At 40.0% G+C, this 20,133-nt stretch overlaps 1 protein-coding gene across 1 annotated transcript; it reads right to left on the bottom strand.

Moving 5' to 3' along the window:
* Positions 1-17,988: 17,988 nt before the first annotated feature.
* On the bottom strand, positions 17,989-19,667 carry LOC107782697 (serine/threonine-protein kinase UCNL). The gene has a single exon (XM_016603629.2). The coding sequence runs from the start codon at positions 19,564-19,566 to the stop codon at positions 18,325-18,327; it is 1,242 nt and encodes a 413-aa protein (XP_016459115.1). The 5' UTR covers positions 19,567-19,667; the 3' UTR covers positions 17,989-18,324.
* Positions 19,668-20,133: the final 466 nt, after the last annotated feature.

Raw genomic sequence — 20,133 nt, 5'->3', positions numbered from 1 at the left:
CAGAACTACGCATATTCCAACTAGGGGCAGGGTCATAACTTGTAAAATTCATATCCGGACGGTACCCCCTATGAAAAATATGAGTGTTAATACAAATCCAATTAAAACATAAATTAAACATCGCTAAAGCGTAGTAAAATTGAAGTTTACCAGTCGTCTTGTTGATTATCTAAAGTCGAAAAATTCTTTCGTGGCTGCTCATTCGCCGGTGATGACAAGTTTAAATCAAGGCAAACTCTTTCATCACCAATCTGTCCGGCAAAAACTGCTCCAGAATAACCACCCGATGACTGGGGGTTATCCCTACTATGCACGCCCTCATTATTGGGAACGTTTTCCACCTTGACCTACATTTCCAATAATTTTATTACAATAAATTCCCTATATTCATCCGGAATCAGCAAAAAATCTCTAAGAGTTTCATCATCCTCGATGTTAAACTCAGAATAATAAGCAAACCCCTGCGGAGTTACTGAATACGGAAATCTACCGGTTATTTTAAGGTTAACCGAACGCCTCCTCTCATTCATTTTTTTACGTAACAACGATACCAATTTATCGTACTCCATAGTAAGCGGCAATTTAACATGACATTGTGGAGGTGAACTATACCTCACAGAGTTATTCTCCAACACAACCTCACCCCCCAATATAGTGAAACCCTTATTTTTGCCACTTCAGACATTGTAAAAAAATAATTGATAAGAAGAAGAGAGAAGTATGAACGTAAGTTTGAAATAAAGTATTGAATGAATTTTTATAAAATTGAAACGCCTTTAAATAAGGCAAGTCCGACGTTGGGGTGTAGAATTTTTCTATGTAAAACGCAGTACAATACTACGTTTTATGTATTGAATTATTGTTATGTCAGTTCATTATTGGTGGGGGCAAAAACCAGAGTACAACGCAATTATTTAATGTAAAACGCATTATTATACTGCGTTTTACAAATGTATCTTAGTAAAACGCAGTATAGTGCTGCGAATTACAAAAAAATAATTTTTTAAGTAAAACACAGTACTATACTGCGAATTACTTTAACGGCAAAATTTCCGTTAAAGTAATTCGCAGTATAATACTGCGTTTTACTCATTTATGTAACTTTTTTTTAAAGTAATACAAAAGTGTTTTTTGTCCAAAAAAATAATTAAAAAAGTTCCGGACTCGTTTTTTTGGTTTACCTAGTATTTATCAGTCTTTGGATGGCAAAATAACTACTGTAAAAAACAGTTGCTTATATTTCACATCTACTTTGCCGTAAAAGGTAAGAAGTCCATACCCCAAAGCTAGTAAATTTTCCTAGTAACTAGCATTTTTGTCCACCCATAATTGTTTTTCTCATTGTTATTTTCACCTAATGTCTGTTGTTTTACCTGGTTTTGTGCAATCCATTTGTTCTATCACATCAATCACTAATTTCTTTTTTTTTTTCTTTCTTTTTGGCGGCCTTAGGCGGAGTCAGAAATTGAAACTTATGAGTTCGTGATTTTAATTTTTTTAAGTTATTGAGTTCGAAATTAGTAATTTATCCATGTTCAATGAATTTCTTAAGACAAATACATGGTTTGAATCAAAGCTACTGGGTTCGGCCGAACCCGTAAGCTCTACTCTCCCTCCGCCCCTGTTAGCGGCCCTTTCCGGTTATCCTTAGCCTAATTATACAATAATAAAAAAATAAGAAATTAGCAACGGACAAATTTTATAGCTAAACGGAAAAATCTATCGTTAATCCTATTTAGCGATAGATTAGTGATAATTATTAAAAATTGTGTTAGCTACCAACGATTTAGCGATAAAATTCATAGCTAACTTCAATTTTTGTTGTAGTGTGCGTTAAAGAGTTGGAGTATTATATATCCTTATTTATTCAACTTTTATAGTTTTACTGGAATTACCCAAAATTCATTGCCATGCCTCATTTTGTTAGTAGTAAGAAGAATGACGATATAAAAATAACAACATGCACAAAAATTTAATAACCTTAAGTAGACACTGTTAGGGAGAATATCAACATCTAAGTTCGACACAAACTCACACTTTGATAGGAATTAACCCGACACATATCGGCTAACAAACGTGAGTTTTACATGTATTAGGTAAAATTACACTCAACTTCGCGGTTTATATACATGTACCCTTTCGTCGGTAGCTTGTCAACCTAGAAGATTTGAGTCGCTCTCTTTGATCGTCCTTTATTAGCCTACCCTCCGCTATGAGGGTCAAATAGACCTTCGCAGAAGTTCACTCTGATATCATATTTGTTACGACCTAAATCCATGACATGTCTTGTTTATTTGGCACAACAGACTATACATATTTGTCCCTTAGGCTACATCACATCAAGTCCAAAAGTGTGTATACGTACTGTTACGCGGCGCCTTCCTGAGATTCCTTGGAAGGGCGACGTAAGACTAAGCAACTGATGTCAGTACAATTGCTGTCCGCCAATTGAAGTCCTCTCCGTAAGCTTGACGAGATTGTCAGTGCCGTACGAGAAAACCAATGTCAAAAGCAATTGAGAGAACAAAAATGAGAATTGAGAATGAAAGAAAGCTTGATTGCATTAATGAAAGCTATTACAGAAAGGCAATGCAGTGTTGAGGGGGGAGAGACACCAGTACAGAGAATGCTTTACTTGCTAGAAAGTTTTGAATGCTTAATCCCCCCTATAGTGCTTAAAAAAATAAACCAAAGTTACAAGACTAGACTTGACTAAGCTAGAGAAACATAATGGAAGTACATTGTAACGACCTGACCGGTCGTTTTGAGCTCTAGCGCATCGTTCAACAGTTTGAGACCATGAGCAGCTTCACTTCAGGTATTATGACTTGTACGAATGGTCGGAATTGAATTTCGGGGAATTCGGAGTTGATTTGGAAAGAGAATTCTCATTTCGGAAGCTTTAAGCCGAAAGAATTGACTAAGATTGGATTTCAGAGTAAACGACCTTAGAATCGAGATCTAAAGGTTTCAATAGGTTCGTAAGATGATTTCAGACTTAGGTGTATGCCCGGATCGGGTTTTGGATGACCCGGGAGCGTTTTGGCGCCTATTATGGAAGTTAGCATTTTGGAAGAAATTTCATAAGTTTGGGTTAAAGTACATTTCAGTGTTATCGATGTTCGTTTGGAATTTTGAGTTTGGGAATAGCTTCGTATGGTGATTCTGTTATTGGGAGCGCGATCAGAAGTGAATTCGGAGGTCCGTAGATCATTTTGGAGTCATTTGGCTAAAGATAGAAATTTGAAGGTTTTTGGAAAGTTTGACCGAGAGTTGAATTTTTGATATCAGGGTTGAATTTCAATTCCGGAAGTTGGAGTAGGTGCTTAATGTCGAATACGATTTGTGTACAAAATTTGAGGTCAATTGCACGTGATTTGACGGGTTTCAGCATCGAATGTAGAAGTATGAAATTTCAAAGTTCATAAAGTTTGGATTGGAGTACGATTCATGATTTCGACGTTGTTTGATGTGATTTGAGGCCTCAAGCAGATCCATGTTAAGTTATGGGACTGGTTTGTGTGATTGGACGGGGCCTCGGGTGTGTTTCGAGGTGATTTCGGATCGAATTCGGATAAAAAACTGGTGCTAATTGCTGGTATCTGGTTTCCTTCTTCGCGAACGCGAAGGGAGTCCCGCGTTCGCGAAGAGGAAAGTGGGAGGCTGCTGGATTTGGCCTTCGCGAATGCGAAGTAGAAACGCGAATGCGAAGGGGTGGATTGAGTTGACTACGCAAACGCGTAAGGGATATCGTGAACACATAGAAGGAAAGAGGGGAGCGGGGCTTGAGGCCGTTGGCCTATGCAAATGCGAGGCCTGGAACGCAAACGCATAGGGTCTGGGAGCTGGCCTTCGCGAACGCGAGCGTCGGGTCGCGAACGCGATGAAGAAATTTTGGGGCTGAAGTAGGTTGTGCTTCGCGAACGAGAGGGCATTTCTGCGTTCGCGAAGAAGGGCAGTGTTGGGCAGTGACTTGTTTTAAGACGGGATTTGGCCTATTTCTTTCATTTTTCTCTTGGCTTGGGCGATTCTTGGAGGATTTCAAGAGGGGGTTTCATCATTCAATGGCAAATTTTGGAGCATTTTGCATCGATTTGAGTCTTCGGAAGAGCGTGGAATGCCGGATATGGATCTTCGGAGTAAGGTGAGTCTCCTTTCTAACCTTGTAAGAGGGAATTGTCCCCACATGTGAAATAATTGGTTATGTGCTCCTATTTGAGGGGGCTACATACGTACGAGGTGATGAGAGTCTGTGTGTAGCTACTAATATGTGTAAGTCCGGGTAATCTAGGACCCAAAAGCATGTTATACTTGAAATATCTGTAATCTTATTGACAGTTAAATTTCTTAAATCCTATCGAATTGGTAAATGAATTTTCAAAAGGATTAAACTTCATTTTCTTAAATTGTTAAAAGAGAATTGGCTTTTATTTGGATAAATATTCTCCAATAAATTCTTAATTGGTTGTTTGAGCATGTATTTCTATGTGTACATGCGTCGCATGTATGATTCGCGAGCAGGATGATTGTTTATTTAAATTTGACTGTTTCGCATGTATGATTCGCGAGCGGGGTAATATATGTATCTATGGTTCGCGTCGTTCGACCCTCGGTAGCGCACATTTTACATTTATGTTGGATCGGGCCGGACGACCTCGGCATGATTTGCACATGCTTGTATTGCTTTCCTGGAGATTTATTGATATTGATATTTGCTCTCCCGACTTGAGATAATTGTTAATTAATAGATTATGAATCCGGAGACTTTTAATATAAAAAGGAACTTTTACCTGTTCGTGACTTATTTGAAATTACTGCCGTTCTTAATAAATCTATGAATACTCGCATTAAAAATATATTACTATTGGGCCACTAGTAAATGTCGAAGTCGACCTCTCGTCTCTACTTCTTCGAGATTAAACGGGATACTCATTGGGCACACGTTGTTTTCTTACTCATACTACACTTGTTGTGCATTTTTGTTGCACATGTTTATGTGTGGCTAGTGGCATAGCGGTATGGTTGATACGGAGACTTAGGTGAGTTGCATTTATCGAGATGACCATATCCAGCAGAGTCTCTTTCAGAGTATTACTGTATTTTCATTTCTGTCCACTCGTATTCCAAACAGTTACTGTATTTTATTTTATTCCTAGTAAATGCTCATGCACTTGTGACACCGGGTTTTGGAATTATTATGGGGTATCTTGTATTAACTTCTTAACATTTATATTTGATTTGAAACGATTATCTTTTACTGGTAAATTAAAGGAAAATCATAGTTTTCAAAATTATTAAAACGAGAATTTAATTAAGTATCTTGGTTGGCTTGCCTGACAGCGGTGCCCGACGCCATCACGACCCTTAGTGGATTTTGGATTGTGACAACATGGTATCAGAGCACTAGGTTCCTTTAGGTCTCATGAGTCATGAGCAAGTCTAGTAGAGTATCGCGGATCGGTACGGAGACGTCTGTACTTATCTTCGAGAGGCTACAGGACTGTTAGGAACACCTTCCTTCTTGATTCCTCATCGTTTGGTTTGATTCATTTGAGGCTTATGCCTTTATTTCTTTCCTACTCAATCTTATCCCATGTGAAGCGCTTATTATAAATCGGGAATTGAGAAATGTAATGGTACTACAAATGTGGTGCGGGATGTTCCTCCCTGCGTATTTGATCGGGCTATTGTCGTCGCCTTGTGGAAGGTCGTTCTGTCATTTCAGCTCAGTTTCAGTATTACCTAATGTTTTGAGATTTGGCATTAATTGTTATGACGATTCGTGCGTTGTTATCGCACAATATTGGTGTAATAGTAGAGTGTTTGTCTATGCATTAAAGCAGTGAATGACTTGGAAGGATGTTTACTCAATGCAAGATTCAGAGATTCAGAATTTTATTTCCTGACGGAAGAGAGGCAATCGGGCTATAAATGTTCAAGTTTGGCTTGATGGAGTAACGAGACTTGATATTTTCGAGCGTGGTGGAATTTTCATCTGTGACGTGGTGTTGTCGTCTTCGATTGAATATGTTGAGTTCGCCGGTGTTATGGTTTTCTTCAATTCGCCTTTGGGGCAGGATATTGTGAAATAATAATGGGGAGACGACTGTCAGAGATCGTGATGTGCTGTGGTTTAGGATTGAATCGGTATATCTAGTGTTGATGGCCCAAGAAAGATGACCTCGGGGAGATTTAAAGTTATTAGCGGTTCGTGGGTTCAAGCGCTACGAAGATAGATTTTATTTAAGACAACAACTGAGCAGCAAAGGATGAGGAAGGACATATGGGGAGTGTCCGGTGGTGGTTAAAATTTCTAGAAGGCCAGGTGTAAGAAGCGAAGGTCGAGTAGTCGATTAAAAGGGTGAGTTCCACCAAAGTGGGAGAGTGGCGGAGTTGCGTCTTCGAGATTAGACGGGATACTCATTGGGTACACATTGTTTTCGTACTCATATTATGCTTGCTATGTATTTTTTTTTAGATAGGTTTATGTGTGGCTAGTGGCATAGCGGCATGGTTGATACGGAGACTCAGGTGAGTTGCATTTATCGAGAAAATCGTAGCTAACAGAGTCTCTTTCAGAGTATTGTACCGTATTTTTATTTCTGTCCACTCGTATTCCGAACAATTACTATATTTTATTTTATTCCTAGTAAATGCTCATGCACTTGTGACACCGGATTCTGGGATGATTATGGGGTATCTTATATAAATTCTTAACAATTATATTTGATTGAAACGATTATCTTTTACTGGTAAAATTAAAGAAAAATCATAGTTTTCAAAATTATTAAAACGAGAATTTAATTAAGTATCTTGGTTGGCTTGCCTGATAGCGGTGCCCGACGCCATCACGACCCTTAGTGGATTTTGGGTCGTGACATACATGAAATAAAACTACTCTATATTTACAATGAAAAGGACTTAGTTTTCTACAATGCAAAAACAGGTCTGTTGTCAGCAGCATTGTCTTTGGCATCACGGTCTATGCGTAGGACGTTGTCTGTGCACGCGGCGCTGCCGAAATCTGCATGTGGCTGGGCACTGGCGAGGGATATCAGTGGGGCGACAGAGGCACATACGCTCTTGTCACTTGGCGCAACCAAGACCACGGGGCCATCTGTGGCGCTAGGCATTGGGAGGCTTGCTAGGACGCCACGGGGCATGCCCAAAGGGTCATGGGGCATGCCATTTCACCAAGAACTCTTGGTGATCATTCCTTGAGGCATGAATCACTCTATCATCAAGGATAGCTTCAAGACGCCTTTTTCCCGGTTGAATTGGGGCCTCAAATACTGGGTATTGTGAGCTGGCTCCATAAAGGATCCTCCGTGTCTCCCCGAAAAGGTTTCAAAAGGTTGACATGGAAGACGGGATGAATTTTCCACCAAGCTGGGATATCCACCCGGTATGCAACTTTCCTAATGCACCTTTCAATGGACAAGGGTCCAATGTATTTTTGCAATAGGCGAGGGTCATGGACCCCCGCAAATAAGTACCGCTTTGGAATTTTGACCATCACTTTGTCTCCTACTTGGTATTCAACAAATCGACGATTTTGATCAGCATGCCTCTTCATCCGCTTTTGGGCTTTTTCGAGATAGCACCGCACTATCTCCAAATTTTGATTCCATTCTTTTGAGAAGCTAGCAGCTCAAGCAGATTTTGAAAGTTTGGTGCATTCACGGTGTGTGGGAGTAGCGATTGTTGTCCGGTAACAATTTCAAAAATTTGTTTGTACTAGAGCTCTTTTGTGAATTAAAACACAGTTGAGCAGCATCCAGAAGCTTCACCCAATTCTTCTTATATTTTTTGGAATTTTACGGCCATAAAACTGGAATTCAGCCCGATTCCCATATGTTCGTATGCTATAGCCCACGCCTTCCACCATGGGCCCGGGACTCCGAACTCGGAACGCCTAATATTTATCCGGGAAATCAAATATGACCTAAGGAACCATAGTTATCACTCTGACATGACCAAATTACATTTTTTGGCATTTTACGGCCATAAAACTAGAATTCTGCCAGATTCCCATATTTTCATGTGCTATAGCCCACGCCTTCCGCCGTGGGCCCAGGCCCCCAGACCTGAATCGCCTAATATTTTTTCAGGACATCAAATACGACCTAAGGAACCATATCACTCCCCCGCCATGACCAAATTAATTTTTTTGGCGTTGTACGGCCATAAAACTAGAGTTTCGCCTGATTCCCATATTTTCATGTGCTATAGCCCACGCCTTCCACCGTGGGCCCAGGACACCGGATTTGGATCGCCTAATATCTTTACGGGACATCAAATACGACCTAAGGAACCATATTCACCACCCCTCCATGACCAAATTATATTTTTTGGCATTTTACGGCCATAAAACTGGAATTCCGCTTGATTCCTATATTTTTGTGTGCTATAGCCCACACCTTCCGCCGTGGGCCCAGGCCCCTGGGCCTGGATCGCCTAATATTTTTCTAGGACGTCAAATATCGCCTAAGGAACCATATTCACCACCCTGCCACGACCAAATTATATTTTTTGGTGTTTTATGGTCATAAAACTGGAAATCCGCCTAATTCCCATATTTTCGTGTGCTATAGCCCACACCTTCCGCCGTGGGCCCGGGACCAAGGACATGGCTCAGCTAATATTTTGCGGAACATCAAATACGACCTAAGGAACCATAGTCACAGCCCTGCCATGACTAAATTGTGGATGAAAACTTGAGTTGTGACTCAATTTTGACCCAAGGCACTTAAAGATTTGGGTCCAAAAGTTGCTAGTGAAGCGTGAGTTGCGATCACTAAGAATGTCTTTGGGCCGGCTCCAATATTGGACGACATGAGAGAAGAAAAGTCGAGTTGTATCTTCTGTTGATATATATTGTGGGGCTACTATAAAGGTTGCATACTTGGAAAACTGATCCACCACAACCAAGATAGTTGTAAGATCTCCGACCTTGGGCAATCCGGTGATAAAATCCAGGGAAACGCTTTCCCAAGGTCTCTTTGGGACAACTAGTGGTTCCAAGAGTTCCTCTTGTGTCAAGCGGTCTGACTTGTCCTTCTGGCATACTAGACAAGTCTTCACATACTGAGTGACATCATCGGCCATTTGAGGCCAATAATATGCACGCCGAAGTAACGTCATAGTGTGTTCTTCACTGGGATGGCCAGCCCATAGCGTATCATGACATTCCACTAGAAGAGTCCTTCATAGATCTTCTTCTTTAGGAACATAAAGTCAGTTCCTTTTCACTTTCAAAAAACCATCTTCCATGTAGAACTAGCGAGTCTTGCCATGTCCTACCAAATCATCCAAATACTGTGCAATAGGATCCTTGATGAGTAGATATTGTATCTGGTCCTTGATGGAGGTGGCTACTTCGCTCCCACTTAGGGTCGCGAGTAGGCACACCGATGCTAGATCAGCTCTCCGACTGAGCGCATCAGCAACATGATTGGTCTTCCCACTTCGGTACTCCAGGTTGAAGTAACATTCAGCTAGGAGTTCCTGCCACCTGGCCTATCAACCATTCAACTTCGGCTCGGTCATGAAATGGCTAACACTTGTGTTGTCTGTCTTGACCACGAACTAGGTCCCCAGCAGATAGTGCCTCCAAAGGCGCAAGTAGTAGATGACATCCAATAATTCTTTCTCATGGGCAGCATATCGCCGCTCTGCATCGTTCAGCTTCCGGCTCTCGTAAGCAACAATATGCCCTTCTTGTAGCAAGACTCCGTCAAGGGCATAGTCGGATGCATCCGTTTGTACCTCGAATGGCTTGGCCAAATCAGGGAGGGCCAAGATGGGGCTACTAGACATAACCGCTTTTAATCCGTTGAAGACCTCCGCTCGCCTGGGTCTCCAATCCCAGGGTGTGAACTTCTTGAGGATTTTTGTCAATGGCACTGCGATGAGGGAATAGTCTTTCACAAATCGCCGGTATAAATTGCATAGGCCGAAGAACGCCCTCAAGGTATGGATATTCTTAGGCGGCGACCAATTAGTGATTGCCTGAATCTTCTGTTGGTCCATCTTGATCCGCCCTTCCGCGATGACATGTCCGAGGAAGTCAATTTGCTTTTGAGCAAAGGAGCACTTGGATAACTTCACATATAGTTCATGCTCCCGCAATTGATCTAGGACCTTCCGCAAGTATTGCACCAGGTGTTCTTCTAATGTTTGGCTATATACCACTGTAGATACTGAAATTTTAACAGATCAAGATAAATCCTAAATTCAAGACAACTCTTGAAATATTAGGAGTATATTAGAGTTACTTGGTGGCTACTCCACCCAAAACCTAATGCATGCCTATCATAAGGCTATATATGTTCTTCAAAGACAATCTCAGCAATTCTATAAACTCTCGAAATATGCACAAAGAGATCAAATATGAGATCTTCGAAATTCCATGAAACTCTTGGAATATTCATTAAGATATCAAAGACATGTCAAATATGTCTTGCTTAAAGTCCTACGTTCAAGAAATATGCCGCTAAGGCCCTCGAATCACGTAGAATAAAGCGAAGGGAAGAATCAAGGGATAAACAGAATTGTACCCGCATTGTTTATCAATAAAATTATGTTTCTTCATATTTATATTGTGGTTAAGATTTATTTTTATATCACAAATAATTTGTTGCAAACTGCAACAAATTGGCACGCCCAGTGGGACCATTTCTGCCCTTCACCTCTTCCTCCTGCAAATCAAAAACTTCAAGTTTGAAGATTATCTCTTATGATGGTCGGGTACTTCAAGTTTCGTCTTCAAGTTTCATCAAGCCTACACCTCGACAAACCTTGAAGTAGGGGGCATTTGTAGACACTGAAATTTTAACAGATCAAGATAAATTCTAAATTCAAGACAACTCTTGAAATATTAGGAGTCTATTAGTGTTACTTGGTGGCTACACCACCCAAACCCTAATTCATGCCTATAAATAAGGCTATATATGTTCTTCAAAAACAATCTCAGCAATTCCATAAACTATCGAAATATGCACAAAGAGATCAAATATGAGATCTTCGAAATTTTATAAAACTCTTGGAATATTCATTAAGAGATAAAAGACATGTCAAATATGTCTTAATTAAAGTCCTACGTTCGAGAAATACACCCCTAATTCCCTCGAATCACGTAGAATAAAACGGAGGAAAGAATCAAGGGATGAAAAGAATTGTACCCATATTATTTATTAATAAAATTATGTTTCTTCATATTTATATTATGGTTACGATTTATTTTTGTATCACAAATAATTTGTTGCAAACAACCACAATGTCATCCAAGTAGACAACCACGAATTCGTCAATGTACTCTCGAAAGACTTGGTTCATCAGGGTGCAAAATGTAGCTAGGGCGTTAGTCAAGCCGAACGACATAACCAGGAAGTCGTACGACCCATATCTTGTCACACATGTCGTCTTGTGTTCATCACCCTCTGCAATCCGAACTTACCAATCACTTGTCTTCAAGTCTATCTTGGTGAACATCGTCGCACCACCAGTCTATCGAACAAGTCTTCCATTAGAGGAATAGGGTACTTGTTCTTTACTGTGATTTTGTTTAGAGCCCGACAATCCACATAGAGTCGCAGGCTGCCATCGTGTTTCTTTTGGAATAAAATAGGGGACCCATATGGGGACTTGGAGGGCATAATGATCCCTGTATCTAGCATTTCCGTCAATTGTCTCCAAAGGTCAATGAGTTTGGGTTGTAACATTCTGTAAGGCGCCTGGGCGGGTGGCTTCGCGCCTGACACCAACTCAATTTCATGGTCCACAGTGCGCCTAGGCGGGAGTAGCTTTGGCATGTTTTGTGGTATGACATCTTCAAACTCCAGTAGTAACTCCTTCACGGGTTTAGGAATGGGACCTGATGAGCGTTCTAAATCTTTAATGCAGAGGGTCGCCAGGAATGTAGGTTCATGTCTTTTGACCCCCTTCTTCAACTGCAAGGCCGAGATATTCTCAATGGCCATCTTCATGGGCATGCACGGGATAATGCAGGGATTGGACCCATTTGTTCCCATTATCAGTAGCATGTCTGCATACGGTACGAGTATGGTGTTGGTTTGTCTTAGGAATTCCAACCCAACTATCAACTCGAAGTCATCTATGATCACCACTCGTAGGTTGAATTTTCCTTCGTAAGGGCTAAACTTCACCGGTACCTCTTTGGCTATTCCAACCACTAGCTGAGGAGGTAAGTTGATAGCCTTGACGCGACCTCTACTTTTTCCCACAACTAGATCAAGGTGCTCTACCTGAGTCGAGGCTAAGTAGTTATGGGTAGCACCCATATATATCATCGCCCGAATGGGCTTGCCATTCACCTTCATATAGACAAACATTAAGGTCCTCTCTTGTTTAAGAGGAGTCCCCTCATCCGCCTTCTTTTTCCCTTTTTTCTTGATTGGACATGGGTCCTTCTTCTTACGGATACCAGTATTGGTTTTCGCTAATGCCTTAGAAATAGAGGCAACAATTGCATTGAAGGCACCGACTAGTTGAGTCTGGTCCGCATCATCTGAGTCGTCATCAATCCCATCATAAAAAGTTTGATAGGCGTTCATCTGTTCATGTGGGCATTCATTGTTCCAATGTGGACCACCGCAATGACGGCACCCTAAAGGAGGCTTTCTCCCCCGGTCATTGTTGTTTGATGCAGCACTATTGCTGCCTGAGGAGGGAGCCTTAAATTTGGTTGCACTCCGATCTCCCCCACTTCTGCTAGGGCCACCATTGCTAGGTTAGCCCCCTTTGAATCCCGCTCGGGCAGGCGGCTAAGGCCTATCCTTTCGAGCTTCCACTTGGTAGTCCCCAAGGCATTTAGCTGCTTGGATCGCCTTGGGTAGGATATCTACCCTTTGTCTTTGCAGTTCCATACGGGCATAAGGTTTCAACCCTTCCAGGAAGGTGAAGAGCTTGTCTTTGTCCCCCATGTCACGTATGTTTAGCATAAGCACAGAGAATTCCCGCACGTAGTCCCGCACTGATTTGGTCTGGCGGAGCTTCCGTAGCTTTCTCCTTGCGTTGTATTCAAAATTTTCGGGGAAGGACTGTAGGCATATGGCTGCCTTCAATTCTGCCCATGTCTCGAGAGCATTTTCACTGGCCCTAATAGCTTCGTACTTCACCCGCCACCAGAGTTTTGCATCACCCTGAAGATACATGGAAGCAGTTGCTACATTCTTAGCTTCTTCTAGGCTCCCAACATCATCGAAGTATTGTTCGATGTCAAAGATGAAGTTTTCCACTTCCTTGGCATTCCTAGCTCCATTGTATGGCTTTGGCTCAGGAGTTTTCGGTTTTTGTGTCGCGGAAGCGAGGTTCACAGCGCCCCCGATTTGGTTCCCACCTGCTTGAAGCAGGCCCTATAAAGTAGCATTGACAACATTGAGCTGGTTTATCAAGTTGTCAATAGTTTGTTGCATGCCAGTCACCTTGTCTGTCTCTTCTGCCCTGTAGGCTAAATCCTCAGCATGCTCCTATTGGAGTCCCTCGAATTTGCCAAAAATTTTGGCTGCCTCTGTGGCTGCCGTTTGCCGGTCTCCCTCGGAGCCACGACTGATGTTTTCTCTGTCAACTTTGGCCTGGAGAACCCTGCGGTCCAGGTCGTCCAACCTTTGCACTAGGTTGGCTCTTAGTTCAGGCACCGTATCCACGATGGGCAGTAATCCGTCAACCGTCTGTTCAAGGGTCGTAATACGGTCCCCATGATTCACCATGGTCAGAAATGGTGGTAATGACAATGCGTTCCCTCTTCCGATGTCGAGCCTAGGCTCTGATACCAATTGTTACACGACGCCTTCTTGAGATTCCTTGGAAGGGCGGCGTAAGGCTAAGAAACTGATGAGACTGTCAGTGCCATACAGGAAAACCAATATCAAGAGAAATTGAGAGAACAAAAATGAGAATTGAGAATGAAAGAAAGCTTGATTGCATTAATGAAAGCTATTACAGAAAGGCAACGCGGTGTCGAGGGGGAGAAACACCAGTACATAGAATTGTTTGCTTGCTAGAAAGTTTTGAATGTTTGATCCCCCCTAATAGTGCTTAAAAAAAACAAAGCTACAAGACTAGACTTGACTAGGCTAGAGAAACATAATGGAAGTACATGAAATAAAACTACTCTATATTTACAATGAAAAGGACTTGATTTTCTACAAGGCAGAAACGGGTATGTTGTCAGCAGCATTGTCTTTGGCATCTTGGCCTGCGCGCGCGGCATTGTCTACGCACGCGGCGCTGTTGGAATCTGCCTGCGGCTGGGTGCTGGCGAGGGATATCGGTGGGGCGACAGAGGCACATGCATGCTTGTCACTTGGCGCAGCCAAGACCACAGGGTCGTCCGTGGCGCTAGGCGTTGAGAGGCTTGCTAGGACGCTACGGGAGGCGCCCAAGGGGTCATGGGGCATGGCTGGAAAGCTGCCCATGAAAGTACTTTTGCTCTATTTTATGTAACATTTCAATTTTTTTAATATGAGATTTGTCTAAGGTGTCATATATATTTTTTCCGAAAGTTTGTTAATTAACTTATAAGTCTGCATGTCCTTTTTCTTTGATGCCCGTCCTTCGGCATGAACCTCATGGCACTAATATTACCATTATAATTTACTGAGGTCCAGGTTATGACATACTCTAACTTGAACATTTATGATATTTATTTCATTAAAATATGGAGGCTTTGACCAATAACTTTAAGACTTCAACATATTTATGCAGAAAATTCCGAGTAAGTTTTTATGACCACATTTTACCTTTGAGTAAAGATGTGAAATCATGTTAACAATGTTAACAAATTGGCAGTAAAGAATTAGCAAACAAGAAAAGCTATCCTTTAGTTTACTTTTCACTTTCTTTTGGGGTCGTTCTCTTCAAGTCTTAGTTTGAATTGAATAATTCTTAGACTTGAGAAAACTTTTTACCAAAGTCTAAAAAGGATTTGTTTTCTTTATTTTTTTTATTTTTTTAAAGTTAGGCTAAATGACATCAAATTCAGTCCCGTAATTTCAGAAGGCTTTGTCTAGTAATCATGTAAGTGCACGTCTTTCAAGCAATTAAAAATTAAATTCAAAGAGGAAAGTGATTAGGAATTTACAAAAGTAAAAGCTTTATTTATGCATTAATTATCTAGCCTTTAGTAGCCTAACCATTAAAAAAAATGCATTACCACCAGGAGCCCTACACGCATTTTCATCCACGGTCGTTTGGTTTGGGTTCGAGTAACGTCGGAGGAAATGTGAAAACAATATAGATCCTTCTAAATTGGGAGGAAATTTTAAAAAAAAAAATATACAGTGGCGGAGGCAGGATCTCCACGAAGGAGGTTCAAAAAAATATTTTGTATCTAGTGGGAATTGGACTCATGACCTTATGTAGATTTTTAACCCCCTTAACCATTAAACTACACTTTTGGATTGTGTTAAGGGGGTTCAAAACTTAATATATAGAGGTAAAAAACAGATTTTGCCTTATATATACAGTGTATTTTTTCGGCGAAGTGGGTTCGGGTGAACCCCTTGCGCCCCCTAAATCCGCCCCTGTCGACATAAGGTGTTAGTAACTAGTTTCTAAAGTTAACTTTTTATAAATATTTAGTAAATTTCTTAATACAAGTAAAGTGTTTGGGATTAAAACTATTAATTTCTTAATATTTTAGTCACTTTCCTAAATTGTGTCAAAGCAAAAAAGAACAGTTGGTAAATTTTGTTTAAGAAAAATACCCACAAGAAACAGGCAAAATTAGATGAAAAGTTAAAAGCAACATAATTAATTTTAAAATACTGGTAGTTGAAAAGTACTTATATTGATAGTTATACTAAGATGTTCTTTATTTTCGTTCAAAACAAGTTTAAAAGCTTGAATGGGAGTTGGACCAACCACCATTTGCTTTCTATGTGGGGTTTACTTGTACTTGCAAACCTTATATATATATAGATATTACTATGCAACGTTAATACCAAAAGAATAATAAAGGAAAAACAAAAGAAGAAAGAAAGAATGGAAAAAAGGTAATATACCTTTGTACTATCATAAAAGGTTTAAATATATTTCTCGTTATACTTTGAGTCCAAATATATCCTTTTTATTATACTATTGGTTCAAATATACCACTCTTCCGTTAAGTTTATCCAAAGTGGACATTCAATCCTACGTGACACTGACATTTGATGAGGCGGATGCCACATGACTTGCCACCTCAGTGCCCCTAACCAGGGGCGATGCCATGTTGGCCTAAGGGTGGTCAACTGACCACTCTTCGCCGAAAAATTATATACTACGTATAAGGTAAAATATTACTTGTTATTGACTAAAAATAGACTTTGAACACCCTTGCATAGGCCACTGGCAAAGGGTCCTTATTGAATTTCTTAGCTTCGCCACAGCGTCCCTAACCCATTTTACCCCTATCCCTTCCCTTCTATTTTTTTCCACCACCAAAATTTTCTTCTCCTCCACTACTATTATCGTCATTACCGTTACCACAAAATATATTGTATTCCAAATTTTAAATATTGTATTCCAAATTTTAATCTTTTATATATGGATTAAGGACACTGAGGTGGCATGCCACGTGGCATCCATCTCATCAAATGTCAGTGCCACATAGGATTGGATGTCCACTTGGACAAACTTAACGGAAGAGGGGTGTATTTGGTTATATTAATCTTGGATTAAAAAAGGTTGATATGCTTAAATTTTCATGATTTCTCTATGCAAAATTACTCTCTTGAAAAAATCGAGCTTAAATATGTAATTTATAACTTCATGAATCTATATAAATTGTAATTTTTTGGTTTAACCATATGGTATTCGAAGATCACTAATTAATTCAGATTCGTGCCACGTAGAGTACACTAAATAAGAAAACGCTCTTTAATAGGAATTTTTATATTCTCATTACTCAAAACTTTGAAAACTCCTAATCTCACTACACTCCTAAGAGATTACATAATTGGTAACTATTTGCGCTTCACAACTGTTTAAAAAGTCTGCTTGTAAAATACTGGTTAAATATCAAACGATTTGACTCTTCAAAACAAGTAAAATAACCTTTTTTTTAATTGGAATCTCAATTCGTATTCATGAGAAATTAAAAATAAAAGCTAGTAGAATAAAATTGGACAATAGGAATGTTAATATATTACCATGATTTGATGCTTCAAAGGGTCTTTGCTTTCTAAAAATTCAACTATTTCCATTCCATAGGAAGAAAAGAATATCGTAACCCTTTTTCCCCTTTCTTTTGTTTTGGCTATTTAAGTAAAAAATTATGTTTTGGGTATTCCTTTTCCCCTTCTTGTTTGGAATCTCCTTGTGATTTCGGACCCTATAGTGATCAGGGCCAAGTTATATGTAGCCAAGACGGTCATTTGAACACCTTTCGTCGAAAAATTATATAGTGTATAGAACAAAATGTTAGTACTTGTTATTGACTAAAAATAGACTTTGAACGTCCTTGCATGACCCACTGGAAAAGGATGTTCAAATTGTAAATACCCTTATTGAATTTTTTAGCTTTGCCACTGACAATGACAATAACGAATGTGTTAAAAGTATCCGCGGGAGTAGAAAGATCTCAAAGAATCGATCAGCGGGAGTAGAAAGATCTCAAAGAATCGATCTTTCTTTTTGTTGTTGATTTCTCTTTGATTAATTAACGTGTAATATTCTGTATCCTCATTACTTACGAATCTAAATGATCTTGGATTTCGCCAATTCATGCATATACCATGAAGTTACAAAGGTTATACTTGCCAATCAGCCCCAAAAACAAAGTAGGCACTATGAAAAAAAAAATATAATACTAGTAATTCATTCCATCTCTATTTTCTTCAAACAATTTTGAGATACATACTTTCTTGCACACAAGTTTTTGAATTTGTACAACCATTATTTTCTTCCCCACCAAGTTAAGTGCTTTTTTTAATGAACAAAATCAAAAGGGTTTCACTATTAAGTTCCAAACAATTATAACCAAAGGGAAAGAAAAGCAAAAATTCCTTTCTTCAAAATAAAAGGTAACAATGATTTTGTCCAAATTAGTAAAATCTCAAGTGTACCCTAAAAATCATAGCCTTCATTCCAAGTATCTTTATTCCTCATAAGTTTACAACTCCATGTAGTCCAATAGTTCCTCGACGCGCCACCGCCAGCGCGTATATACATATCTTTCTAAATCTAACGATAGACAGCTAAATTACATCATTTCAGTCTAATTATGATGTTCTATAGCACTAAAAAGTTAACGTTTATTTACAATAACCTACATTAACTTTGGTAAAATACCAATCTGGTACCATATTCTTTACACGTGCGTTAGAACTCCGTTAACGAAACGTTATTTCTCCACTCATCATGTGACGGCGACCATAACGGCGACGGCGGGGCCTTCAGTTTCTGCAAATACTCCGTTACATCAAACCCACCTCTCTTCACTTCCTCCGTCAACTCCGTCCCATCTTTTGACGGCAAAAACGGCGGCCGTACAACTTCCGTTAATAAATCCCATTTCAGACCACGAAAAAACTCATGCTCCTTAATCTCCGACGCGCCTCTCCGATAACCCAACCGGCGCGTCGGATCTTTCTCCAGCAATTTACCGATCAAATCCGTTAGAGCATTTCTCTTCCCAATAAACTCCGGCTCCATCATCAATATTCTCCTGAAATTTTCCTTCTTATTTTTCCCTTTAAACGGCGTCGTTCCATACAACATTTCATAACATAATACCCCTAATGCCCACCAATCTACCGCAAATTCATGCCCTTCACCTCGTACAACTTCCGGTGCCACGTATTCCTCTGTACCAACAAACGAATTCGAACGTTCGTAAAACGAACTCGGATTTCGTCTACTCACGGGCGAAACACGTGCACTTTTCACTTTCCTTAGTCCATTTTTGGTCGTGGTCGTGGACCTAGAATATGTGCATGTTTTCTTCGGAAGTACAAATTTAGCAAATTGTCTGAATTTTTTGGGCTGTGTTGGTGGTGGAATGTTATCGATTTCAGGATCTGAATTGAAATCTAAGGAACTGAGATTTTTTTTCAGAGTTAAGTTTTTGCAAAGATCGAAATCCGTTAAGGTCACGTGGCCGGATTGTTGAATAAGAATATTCTCGGGTTTGAGATCACGATAAACAATGCCTAAAGTGTGAAGATATTCAAGAGCGAGTATAATTTCAGCTAAATAAAAGCGAATAGCTGAAGGTGAAAAAACATGGTCGCTTTGTTGATAACGGAGGACATTAAGGTCACCGCCGGAACAATATGGTACAGCGTAGGAAAGCATGTCGGGGGTTTCGGAGAAGCCGAGAAGGGTAGGGAGGAAAGGGTGGTGGAGACGGTGGAGGACGGTGGTTTCCCACCGTGCACGGCGGTCGGAATCAGGTTTTGAGAATTTGTCGATGACTTTGAGAGCAAAAGGGTATAGGGATAATGGGTCGGTTATAGTGTTGTGGACTAAGAAAACAGTGCCCATAGCACCTTTGCCTAGTACTTTGATGGCTCGTAGGTTGTCTAAGTTTAAAGGTGGAAATGGCGATGTGGGATTATCCATTGTAAGAAATGAGAGAAAGAGAATGAGAGTGTGTAAAAATAGGAGGAGAGATTATATATATATATAGAAGGAAAAGTGTACGTGCGTTTGGTTCAGGCGTTCGTGTGTGTGTGTTTTCAGGGAAGAAATAGAAGAGCTGGTGGAGTTGGGTTTTCTTTTTTTCTTTGGTGGAGTTGGGTTGGGTTGGGGGGTGGGTTGGGAGGAGAAGGTACGTAATTTGTGGGTTTGGGATATTTATTTTGGTGTATGTAATTAACTACTAATTGTAATTAAGCAACTCGTCCTCTTTCAAGTAGGATGTTCAAAACCGAACCGAAATCGTTGATATCAATTAGCTGCTTAGAAAAGTTTAGTGATCGTTTAGACATATAACAATTGTAAAATTCCAAAAACAAAAGTAAAAAAAAACTTTCAATCGAAAATGATATTTGAATAGAGTTGTGTTTGAACATGAATATAATTTTGAGTTGCTTTTGAAGTTTTGTGAGTGATGTGAAAATTTTGAAAACAGTTTTTCGGTATTTTTCAAATTTTCGAAAAATTTCAAAATTCATATTCAAGTGAAAA

This window comes from Nicotiana tabacum, chromosome 18, assembly GCF_000715075.1.
Source record: "Nicotiana tabacum cultivar K326 chromosome 18, ASM71507v2, whole genome shotgun sequence".
Taxonomy (NCBI): Eukaryota; Viridiplantae; Streptophyta; class Magnoliopsida; order Solanales; family Solanaceae; genus Nicotiana; species Nicotiana tabacum.
This window is presented reverse-complemented; position numbering and strand designations above follow the sequence as displayed.

Excerpts from the sequence above, each read along its gene's own strand:
- LOC107782697 (XM_016603629.2), bottom strand. The coding sequence starts at position 19,566 with ATGGATAATCCCACATCGCCATTTCCACCTTTAAACTTAGACAACCTA.